This window comes from Neoarius graeffei, chromosome 22 (assembly GCF_027579695.1).
Source record: "Neoarius graeffei isolate fNeoGra1 chromosome 22, fNeoGra1.pri, whole genome shotgun sequence".
Lineage (NCBI taxonomy): Eukaryota > Metazoa > Chordata > Actinopteri > Siluriformes > Ariidae > Neoarius > Neoarius graeffei.
Genome location: NC_083590.1, coordinates 49816644 through 49829097, shown reverse-complemented (window position 1 = coordinate 49829097; position 12454 = coordinate 49816644). Strand labels below are relative to the sequence as shown.

General features: G+C 42.3%; 1 protein-coding gene across 1 annotated transcript in view; it reads left to right on the top strand.

Moving 5' to 3' along the window:
• kmt2ba (lysine (K)-specific methyltransferase 2Ba) overlaps positions 1-12454 on the top strand; it is a 145014-nt gene that overhangs the window by 75401 nt on the left and 57159 nt on the right. Inside the window, exons 15-16 of the mRNA XM_060904919.1 lie at positions 654-771; positions 1129-1242. Of these exons, the coding sequence (XP_060760902.1) occupies positions 654-771; positions 1129-1242 (232 nt within the window). The remainder of the gene's footprint in view (positions 1-653; positions 772-1128; positions 1243-12454) is intronic.

The following is a 12454-nucleotide window of genomic DNA, read 5'->3' as shown; positions in this document are numbered from 1 at the left end:
TCCATAACGCTGACTTTTCCTTCCGAAACTCTGCATGAAATACAAAATATTTTAAACAAAGATTTTTTTAATATTCACCTTGGACCCCTCTATCAAACGGATATCTCCATTTCGACATTAGGTTTACAATTTCACAGAGTTTGATAAAAATGTACAGTCACCCAAGAAAAGTGATACTTTTTCTGTCACATCCATAACGCATCTTTTATTGGCGTTTTCTGGCATGCCCTAGATGTACTATGGGAATTGTTCTTGTTCTATCACTTCTCCAGTATGGTACAGCCTTAAAATATGCAACACCTGTTTAAATACTGGGAGACAATAAAACATGCACTGGGTCATTTGTTGCCATTTTGAGTTCAAGTGTCACGTCAATAACGCTGGAATTGCTCCACCAAACCCACCTGGAGCGTTTATTGCCAAAAAGCAATTTTTTTTTTTTTTTGGTTAGATCAGACCATAGAACATGGTTCCAGTCAGAGTTGTACTAGCATTTCGCAAACTTCAGGTGCTTGTGTTTGTGGTTAACTGACAAATAATCTGTTGGCGTGGAGGTGGAGTGTGATGGTGGTTTTGGAGACTTGGGGAAAACCCAAGGATTTTTTTTTGGAGGTGATCCTTGGGGATATCCAATTTACTTGTGATTTGTGTAGGTATGCATGTTGTGTATTCGGTGCAAGAGCTGTGGGGTGACACCAGGGAAATCCTGGAGCACTTCTTGGAATCATGAGCTGGATCTCTGCCCTGACTGCAGTATCCTCCACAAACAAGGTACTGCTTTAACAATGTATGAATAAAGATACTACATATTAATGTACTTGATCTTGACACTGGCTCCTGAAATTATTTTTTATTTATTTATTTGCATCAAAATCAACTACAAGTTGCCACAAATATTGCTGATGTCAAGGGGGAATATGATCAGCAAAACAATTAAATCGTAAGAAAATGAGTGTGTAATATTAAACAAAGCATGAGGAATGTTAATACAGTACGTAAATGTTTTGTGCTATGAAAAGTAATTATTTGACAGAAGGTGACATTTGTATTTTGAATAAGTACATGTTTTCACGGACAAAATAAAACATGCACCGTTAATCTTTTTGAGTTTCTTTCACAATTTTGCAGGGAACTTCTGCACAGTGTGTCTCAAGTGCTATCCTGAGCATGAATTTGACATGAAGATGATGCAGTGTGCTCGATGTGCCCACTGGGTACATCCCAAGTGTGAGGGACTCACGGGTGAGTGTCTTTGTGTGTCTGGAAACATGCTTGCTGTGTCAATAATTTTACTCTGAATATATTAGCATGTGTATTAATGTGGCAATAAAACTTGGACTTTAAATTCTGGTGGTAAGTCTTACGGGTGTATACAGGTATTCGAATGCCATTTGAGCCACGAGTATTCGCATTTCTGAAATGTAGATACACTGCAACCCCGCTATAGACCCTTTTCAGTCACGTGACCTTCGTAAACGCGACCGCCATTTTGGACATGTAGTGGACTTCGGCTCGAATCAGTTTGAATGCGAGGAAGGCGACAAACGAAAAACATAAAAGAAAAAGGAGCGAGATGCAGAAAACACCTTCACTATCCAGCGACGTAGGGCATTTACAGGGCGAGCAGAGAGAGGTATTTGCAAAAATTGAGGTTAGCAGGCTTAGAGAGTGACGTTTACCTGCTTCCACCAGGATTGTTCACTGACGTACGGAAGTACACGAAGCCCTCGTCTTTACCTGACTTCGGCCCACATGATCTGTATACCTATGTCGTTAAAAACCCATCGCCATACACATACATGCCAACGTCCGAGGTTCCGGAGCGCGCTCCGGCTTGCTCCAGGAGTGCTCCGGCCGAGGTTACGGCGCGCGCTCCGGCTTGCTCCAGGAGCGCTCCGGCCGAGGTTACGGAGCGCGCTCCGGCCGAGGTTACGGAGCGCGCTCCGGAACCTCGGATGTTGGCTCCGGCAGCTATTTACACTGGATCCGGTGTAAATAGCTGCCGGATCATAATTACAGTAAACTAGTAAATACAGTAAAGGAAAAACTTGAGACTGAAAGGTTTTAACAGTCATCCAAATGACTGAACGTAAACATTGCTACAGTAACATACCAGCTACTTGTTGACATTAGCTAGTCAACAATAAGCTACTACAGAAGAACAAAGAGGTTACAATGGGTTATTTTAGCCTATTTGGTTACACACTCACCGCCACAGAATGTTAACAGCAATGTAATGCCTTTTCTGGCTAATTTTATTCGTCTTACCTCCAACAAAGTGGTCACTACACAAGCGCTGGTATGCCGAGGGCTGCCAATCTGTTAATGGCCGCTATCCATCTTCTCCGTCGGGATCCGATAAAATGATAACCCTTGCCTTGTTTGTTGATGGTTACTACATCCAGGTGCACAACAATATAGTGGCATGATGGAAGTCTTGCTGAAAGTAAAAACTTTCTTTGCTGCCGTTCCTCAATGTTGGCTGTGGTAAACTACTGGTAGTACACGTCCAAAATGGCGGCCGCGTTTGTCGTGACGTCACGTGAAAAGGGTCCATAACAAACTCCTTGGGGGACGTTCAAATAGTTTATATCAAAAAGATCGTAATGGCAAAATGGACCCACTTGTCACACCAAGCACTCACATTATTTGCGAAATTTTAGGCACATTCTCCTTCTCGTGAGTTTCTCCTGCCGAGTCACTACTGACTGCGTTAAAGGATTAACTGTGTTAACAGAGATTATTTTTGTCTGTTATGGAAATGACTGAGGTTACTGGTGTATCGTTGTCATTGTCCACCCACTGACTAAGTAGGTATTAAGTTTAGCGGTATCAGCAATCATTTTGTCCATTTATCAATCCCTGGATCACCATTCTCGATAATTTGTTAGTGATGACACTAACTGCAAGACTGCGGACTTGATTACTTGTTGTTTGTCTCCGATGGGAAGAGAAGCGTGTGGCTCAGTGTGCCATGTCCATGTCTCTGGGTGGCAGGTCCTTCAGTGCCATGGCCCCCAAGCTCTGGAATTCCCTTCCTCAACTCCTGGTATTATGGCTACTCTGCGTAGAAGTGGGTGCCCCACCAAGATGACCCCAAGAGCACAACACAAAATCATTAACGAGGTAAAGAAGAACCCTAGAGTGACAGCAAAAGACTTGAAGATGTCAGAACTGGCTAACCTCTCTGTTCGTGATTCAACAATACGCAAAACATTGAACACGAAAGGAGTCCATGGCAGGACACCAAGGAGGAAGCCACTGCTGTCAAAAAAACATTGCTGCATGCCTGAATTTTGCAAAAGAGCACTTGGACACTCCACAATGGTACTGGGAAAATGTTTTGTGGCGTGATGAAACCAAAATGAACTATTTGGGAGGAGCAAGCAGAACTCCATTTGGCGTAAAGAGGGCACTGCATATCAACATCATCCCTACAGTAAAGTCTGGTGGAGGGAACATCATGATTTGGGCCTGCTTTGCTGACGCCTGGACAGCTCGCCATCATTGAGGGGAAAATGAATTCCCAAATTTATCAACAAATTCTCCAGGATAACGTGAGGGTGTCTGTCTGTCAACTGAAGCTCAGAAGAGGCTGGGTGATGCAACAGGACAATGACCCCAAACATCGCAGCAAATCCACAGCACAATGGTTTCAGAAGAACAAAATCCGCCTTTTGGAATGGCCTAGTCGGAGCCCAGATCTCAATCCTATTGAGATGCTGTGGAATGACTTGAAGACAACCATACACAGAAGACAACCTAAGAATATGGAAGCGTTAAGGCAGTTCTGCAGGGAAGAATGGGCTAAAATTCCCCCTGCACGATGTGCAGGTCTGATCTGCAGTTACAGGAAGCGCCTGGTTGAGGTCATTGCTGCCAAAGGAGGGTCAACCAGTTATTAAATCCAAAGGTTCATTTACCTTTTCCACCACTACTGTGAATGTTGAATGCATTTGTATAATAAAGTCATGAAAAAGTAGAATTTTTTTTTTTTGTGTTATTGGCTTAAGCTCATTGTGTACATCAGCACCTGTGACTTGGATGAAGATCAGATCACTTTTTATTACCAATTCATGCAGAAAACCAGATAATTCCAAAGGGTTCACATACTTTTTACTTGGTGTGTAAAGTGACCTTGAATTTGAGAAAGGCGCTATATAAGGCTACGTTCACACTGCAGGCTGAAGTGACTCAAATCCGATCTTTTCGCCCATATGTGACCTGTATCCGATCTTTTATTGACAATATGAACGACACAGATCCGATTTTTTTCAAATCCGACCCAGGCCGTTTGGATATGTGGTCCTAATTCCAATCCCTATCCGCTCTTTTCATATGCGACTTCAGTCTGAACCGCCAGGTCGCATTCATCCGACTTACACGTCATCAACAAGCCACAAACGTCACTATTCTGCGCTGAAGTAGGCGGCGGGTCTCTCAAAAAAAAGTTACAACAACATGGCGCATAATCACGGGCGCAGATAGAGGGTGGGACTCGTCCCACCCAGATTTAAATTCACCTCGTTCGGTCCCCCCCACTTATAGGGAGGAAAAAACGTCTATGCTGTCTTTCTTTGCATAAGGCAAACCTCACGGAAAAATCAAAAGACTAATTACCATTCGGTTTATTGAGGTGCACAGCAGTGTATACATAGTTGCAACAACTCACATAAAACAAAGACTGATATTCGGTTGGTTGAGCTGCACAGGTTGCGAGCTCGAGCTTGGTTGCTATGGTTACTAACAAGAAGTTTGACAGGCATATCAGGGTTGGGGTTGGTTTGCTGGCAGCTTTGTCCCCCCCCCCAGTTCAAAAAACGTATCTGCGCCCCTGCGCATGACATCAATGCGAGGGACGCTCCGGGCTGTGAAGGTTCTGAATCTTCTCAATGGAAGGACGCAGAGGTTAGGGAGCTGATTTCCATTTGGGGGGATGCAGCTATTCAAGCTAGATTGGATGAGTCATACCGCAACCGGGCGGTTTTACTTCCGTAAACACTGGCCATGCTCACTGCGTGTGACGTCGTCGTATCCTGCAATGCGCATGCGGAACACTTTTAGGTCGCTTTTCGTTCATACTGAGGATCACATACAAGTCGCATATATTTGTTAATGTGAACGACCTCACAAAAAAATCGGATTTCACAAAAAAATCGGAATTGAGCATTAAGCCTTGCAGTGTGAACGTAGCGCAAATGTACTTATTTATGTAAGCAGGTGAATGATGGATGTAATTGCAGGAAGAGTGTTTTCTTTGCCCGCTTGTTTGTAAATAGTTAAAAAACATAAGACAAAAGCAGGGTCATGAAACGGGCAATGGTCAAGCAAGGCACAGAGAGGCAGAGGCAAAGACAAAAGGCAGAGTCTAAATACACAAAACGGTCAAAACCAGAAAGGCAGTACACCGATATAAGGCTTGGTAATGTGAGACAGTAGGTACAGCACATATATTTCACCAAGTCTGTGTGTTTAGAGAGTTCTTATGAGCGTGTGCTGCGATTGTGCTCTAATCTGGGACTGGTGCATAGTAATTAGTCTTAATGGTGCTGCGTGCTCTGAGCACCAGTGTGTAGGCATGAGTTATGTGTGGTTTTGTTTTTCCTTTTCAATTTTAAAAATAAGACCTGACTCGTCAATAAGGGAAGGGGACACAAAGTTATGAGAGCTCGTAGTAAACAAGGTCGTTATAGTGGGGTTGCAGTGTATATGGATGCATGCTATGCCCTGTACCTAAATATGAAAAATAAAATCCATAATTCAAGACTCAGCACCGGACTCTGTGTGTGTGTGTAGCAAGAAACAAAAATTTCAAGGAAGGCCGCTATTTGTTCTTTCTGTGGAGTACAGCTTCCAGGCATTTTCGTTATGTGATGTACCGTATTTTCCGGACTATACGTCGCTCCGGAGTTTAAGTCGCATCAGCCAAAAAATGCATTATGAAGACGAAAAAAAACATATATACGTCGCACCGGACTATAACACTACGTTCACACTGCAAGGCTTAATGCTCAATTCGGATTTCACAAAAAAAATCGGATTTTTTTGTGAGGTCGTTCACATTAACAAATATATGCGACTTGTATGTGATCCTCAGTATGAACGAAAAGCGACCTAAAAGTGTTCCGCATGCGCATTGCAGGATACGACGACGTCACACGCAGTGAGCATGGCCAGTGTTTACGGAAGTAAAACCGCCCGGTTGCGGTATGACTCATCCAATCTAGCTTGAATAGCTGCATCCCCCCAAATGGAAATCAGCTCCCTAACCTCTGCGTCCTTCCATTGAGAAGATTCAGATCCTTCACAGCCTGAAGCGTCCCTCGCATTGATGTCATGCACAGGGGCGCAGATACGTTTTTTGAACTGGGGGGGACAAAGCTGCCAGCAAACCAACCCCAACCCCGATATGCCTGTCAAACTTGTTAGTAACCATAGCAACCAAGCTCGAGCTCGCAACCAGTGCAGTCTGCGCAGCTCAACCAACCGAATATCAGTCTTTGTTTTGTTTTATGTGAGTTGTTGCAACTATGTATACACTGCCGTGCACCTCAATAAACCGAATGGTAATTAGTCTTTTGATTTTTCCGTGAGGTTTGCCTTATGCAAAGAAAGACAGCATAGACGTTTTTTCCTCCCTATAAGTGGGGGGGACCGAACGAGGTGAATTTAAATATGACTCGTCCCACCCTCTATCTGCGCCCGTGATTATGCGCCATGTTGTTGTAACTTTTTTTGAGAGACCCGCCGCCTACTTCAGCGCAGAATAGTGACGTTTGTGGCTTGTTGATGACGTGTAAGTCGGATGAATGCGACCTGGCGGTTCAGACTGAAGTCGCATATGAAAAGAGCGGATAGGAATCGGAATTAGGACCACATATCCAAACGGCCTGGGTCGGATTTGAAAAAATCGGATCTGTGTCGTTCATATTGTCAATAAAAGATCGGATACAGGTCACATACGGGCGAAAAGATTGGATTTGAGTCACTTCAGCCTGCAGTGTGAACGTAGCCTAAGTCGCACTTGTTTTGAAGGGTTATTCTATCCATAGAATGTGTGATTGTATCTGATAAGCGGCGCGTGGTTACTGCGCGACTGCATTGTTTATTTAATAAACGAACAGCTGAGCAGTGATGACGTGCCCTTTGCCCTGTAAGTAGCCTCGTCTGATTATTTTAAATATCTACTACTATCTTTAATACTATCACTATCGTTATTACTAATAGCCTATATTATTATTATAACTAATATTAGTAGCCTATTACTGATGCATTAATCAGTTTGCTTTTAGAATATTTTTACCGGTAGGGCTTATTATCGCCCCATGGCTCTTTCATCTGTGTTATTAAAGCTGTAGTCATCATCGAGGAGTGTCATTCTTCATTTTTGTCGAATTTTATTTCATCAAATCAGAGGTCAAGTAGGCTATAGGTATATCATCTCCAAAGACAGGTACGGTAGTAAAAACAACCGTCTAGTGAAAAAAAACAAAAAAAACAACCGCTTTTAAATCCCCTACTTAAATCCTTAAAATGAGTCATTTAACTCATGTCTTGTGTGATCTGATCTCCAATGGTGAAATAAACCGGTTGTGATGAGTACAGTCTGTTATTTTAGAAGATAAATGTAATATATAATTTAATATATAGACTAATAAAAATTAATATTTTATATCACGACATATTACTGTCTGTAACTGTCGCTAAAGCGGTTTCTAAGATCATAATGTCTGATATTATTATTATTATTATTATTTTACACACACAATAAGCGCATGTGCGTAAAGTTATAGTAAACCATCCCCCGCCTTTTTTTTTTTTTTTTTGAGTCGCCGGACCCACCCACCTCCTGCGTTCTGGGACCTCCCACTTCACAAATTAAGCACTGCCTAAAATCATTACATAACTTATTTAAATAACTATAGGCCTATCATTAATAATAAAACACAGGTCAATCAAGTTTATCAAGCTGATGATTTCACTCCAAATCAGCAAATCCATTGAATTCCTCATCCTCGGTGTCGCTTCTGAACAACTCTGCCAACTCCAGCGGCAAATGAAGCGCCGTTTCCTCTTCTTCTGCGTGGCTGTCGTCAGACTCAGCATCAGCTCCAGTTATTCCGCGGTGAAGAAAAAAAAAACATATATACGTCGCACCGGAGTATAAGTCGCATGGCCAGCCGAACCATGGAAAAAAGTGCGACTTATAGTCCGAAAAATACGGTAATTGTTGTAATTTATGATCACAGGCCTTTCAATTACGTGAAACCTGCGACGGAAACCGTCGTAGGCACCCAAATTAAGGTGAAGCACCCAAAATATGCTACCAAAAGTTAAAAAAAAAAAAAATGTTGATTAAATAAACTTGGCTGCATAAAACCCAATGTCTTTCTTCTTTGAAAACACCAAAATTGGCGAGAACTAGCGTGTGTTCCTCGTAATTGATGCCAAATCCGCACCATTCCCATGTTCTTCCGGGTTTGTCAAATTAGCCGTAAGCCTTGCGCAGAACATGAATTCTACAACGCTGGTCAGCACGCCATGAATTCGTGGAGGAGTGAGACTCGCATACCAATGACCAGAACGGGATTTCCATCATCTTTCTCCTTTTATATTGTTTTATGGCAGTTGGCAGACAGCTTTTAGGTCCATTACCGCCACCTTCTGGACTGGAGTGTGAACCAGAACGTTTACTACCCTGTGGTGCTAAATTCTCCTAATAATTCCTGTATTATTTTAAAAACCTAAAAATAGCCCTATATCCCACATTATCTGACCTCAACTGCAATATCTTTAAATCATACGACACCTAGTGTCATGATTTTAAATCGGGTAAAAGGCTGAATAAAAGAGCTATTCAGGACACAACTGTGTATATTTAAGATACAGCTTGCATCTTAAATACGCAGAGTTGTATTTAAGATGCATAGTATACACTGTGTATACACATTTCCCCTTCCTCTCTTCCCCATATCTTATTCTTTTATATTTGTATATGTAAATACTTTATTTTAATTTATCTAGAAGTCTTCTCTATTTCTTTTCTCTGTTTATCTGTAATGATGCTGCTGGAATCCGTTTCCTTGAGGGAACCCTCCCAAAGGGATCAATAAAGTTTTATCTAATCTAAAGTGTGGGTGGAATCAGTGACTTGGAGCTTGGTCTTCTTGTTGTTGATAGTCTTAGAAGCTGGCCTAGATCTTTTACCGGACTACGTACTGTGAATTGCGTGGTCAATTCTTGTAATTTGACTGAAAAATCTTTTGTGCCACAGGTCTGCTACAGGTTTGTCTCTTTGATGGCAACAGTGCATAACTTGCTTTTTCATTCAGAGGCTCCTTTCCTCCACGCTCTCCTCAGACTCCAACACATCTTTTAAATACTAACCTAACTGTGTTCTAATTATTTTTGTCATGTACATCCAGAGGGATTAATGCTGTAGACTTTTTGCAATGATGGTAAAAATAACTCCTAGATTTTTATATTTATTCATAACTTTGTAGCTAAAAAAAGCAGCGGCAGGTTTAAATACAGCACTGGGAAAAAGAGCACTTTGCGCAAGCAGAAAATCCCAAATTACCCTGTATCACTACAGAAAAAGCCCAAATTCAGAAATACAGCGTGTAGCCCAAATATGTAATTGAAAGGCTTGGATCATGTACGCAGGTTAAGCAATCTCACACATGGGGGGGGTAAAAAAATCATTCATATGAACTATGTACTACCAGGGCTTTGAACCGGTTCAAGGAACGAAAACGAAAACCGGGAACTTTTTCTATTTCACATGGAACAGAAATGAAACCAGAAACTTTATTATTTTTTTATGTTCCGGAACAGAAACGCTTATTAAAAATAATGGTAACCGGTTAATACCGGTTTTTATTTCGTTCCTCAAAGTTTCCGTAGCCTACAAATAAAGTCATTCTTCTCCTGCGCAAGTTTCTATGACCCGCTGGGGTTCACTTCCTGTGTGACGGTCGCTGACTGAATGGAGAGAGCAGGAGGGTGGACTACTATCACGTCTCCACGTGATAATAAGTGAGTAAGTGCATTACTGAGTGTCTGAGCAAAGAAGAGCCTGAACGTTGCAACCTCCCTATTGGCTGTTTATAAAAATGTATCAATTGTTGCCCTTCCCACGGGAATCATCGCGGGCTCGAGAGACGAGACCTGACGAGTTAGTTCGTTGGTAGCAGAACAAAATGTCTGGACACAAATCGGGTTTTCAGAAAAGGAAAGAAAATAAACGGAGGGTCGAAAATACAAAAAAGGAGGCAGAAAATGCAAAACGAGTTTTAAGGTAGGACAAATGGTTCCTTTTCTGAGGCAGCCCGCCGTGGCTGCCTGCAGGCTTATTTATTATAGCCCATTTAGTTAAAATAGTTGATATAAAATGTTTATTTATAGTTATGTGCTGGTTGTCCTGATTTAGACCTTTTTTTTTTTTTGGGTGGGGGGGGTTGCGCGATGTTGCACCCGGGTCCAGATTAGGGCAGAACCGGCCCTGGCTACATTTCAGGTGTAGTTTGTTTTATGTATGTATGTACTTGCATAGATGTGTACTTGGCCTTCCAATATGGCGCCTAACAAAATCTCGCGGCGCGGTGACGTCATGCGGTAGCCCTCTATAGGGCCTGACTAGCCTTTGGTAACACACTAAACGAATTCTCTTTCATTTTTGGCACTTTTTCTGTTTGTGTAGATGGGAAGACATACTGAGAATCCAAATCGCCAACATTTGAAATAATAATTGTTTTGAATTATTTCTTGTCTTATTTAATGAAGGTTGTAATAGAATTAGCCTACATTTGGCTTAAGCTGGATGAGACAGAGACATAATTTTATAGCCATTTGTTAAACAGCTGACAGGGAACGTAATTAACCGTTCCGGGAACGAAATTTTTTTGTTCTAACCGGTTCGGGAACGTCTATTTAATGGTGGAACCCAAAACCGGAAACGTTAAAATTCCGTTTCTGTTCAGAACGAACCAATAGGAAAAAAATTCTGGTTCAAAGCCCTGTGTACTACATAGACTTAATTTTAATACAATATTTCACTCTTCTTGTAAGCACTTGACCATGCAAGATGCATTTGCTCATTGGGTTACATGCTCATAATGCTCAGTATGTAGGTCATGCCTATGCTAAAAACTCTGCTAAATTATTTTAATTCGCTAAATAACACCCCCACCCCGGAAACTGAAGTCTTCCTGAAGTGTCATCGTACTGGGGGGGAGGAAGAAAGTGAAATTCTCTTGTACCACGGGATATAATGCCAAGATTAGACTACACAATATTTTTGTCTTTCCCAGTTGGCACCATGTCAGATTAGTCAGTCATAGTGCCATAAATTCTTGCTGTGTCTTGCAATGGTGCCAGTCTCTTGATCAAGTTTAAACCCAACCAATCATTGTTCGTGTCCTTGCATGTCGTCAGGGAGGAGGGTCAAGAAATTGTCAATCATGGCTACAGAAGGAACGTCAAGGAACACATCGTAGGAGTCCTCAAACTAGGCAGACCTGCCAACCTTTACGCATTTTGCGTAGCAGATACGCATTTACGCTACGTTCACACTGCAAGGCTTAATGCTCAATTCCGATTTTTTTGTGAGGTCGTTCACATTAACAAATATATGCGACTTGTATGTGATCCTCAGTATGAACGAAAAGCGACCTAAAAGTGTTCCGCATGCGCATTGCAGGATACGACGACGTCACACGCAGTGAGCATGGCCAGTGTTTACGGAAGTAAAACCGCCCGGTTGCGGTATGACCCATCCAATCTAGCTTGAATAGCTGCATCCCCCCAAATGGAAATCAGCTCCCTAACCTCTGCGTCCTTCCATTGAGAAGATTCAGAACCTTCACAGCCCGAAGCGTCCCTCGCATTGATGTCATGCGCAGGGGCGCAGATACGTTTTTTGAACTGGGGGCGGACAAAAAACTGGGGGGGGGGACAAAGCTGCCAGCAAACCAACCCCGATATGCCTGTCAAACTTGTTGTTAGTAACCATAGCAACCAAGCTCGAGCTCGCAACCTGTGCAGTCTGCGCAGCTCAACCAACCGAATATCAGTCTTTGTTTTGTTTTATGTGAGTTGTTGCAACTATGTATACACTGCTGTGCACCTCAATAAACCGAATGGTAATTAGTCTTTTGATTTTTCCGTTTTTCATACGTTTTTCCGTTTTTCATAAGGTTTGCCTTATGCAAAGAAAGACAGCATAGACGTTTTTTCCTCCCTATAAGTGGGGGGGACCGAGCGAGGTGAATTTAAATCTGTGTGGGACGAGTCCCCCCCTCTATCTGCACCCGTGATTATGCGCCATGTTGTTGTAACTTTTTTTGAGAGACCCGCCGCCTACTTCAGCGCAGAATAGTGACGTTTGTGGCTTGTTGATGACGTGTAAGTCGGATGAATGCGACCTGGCAGTTCAGACTGAAGTCACATATGA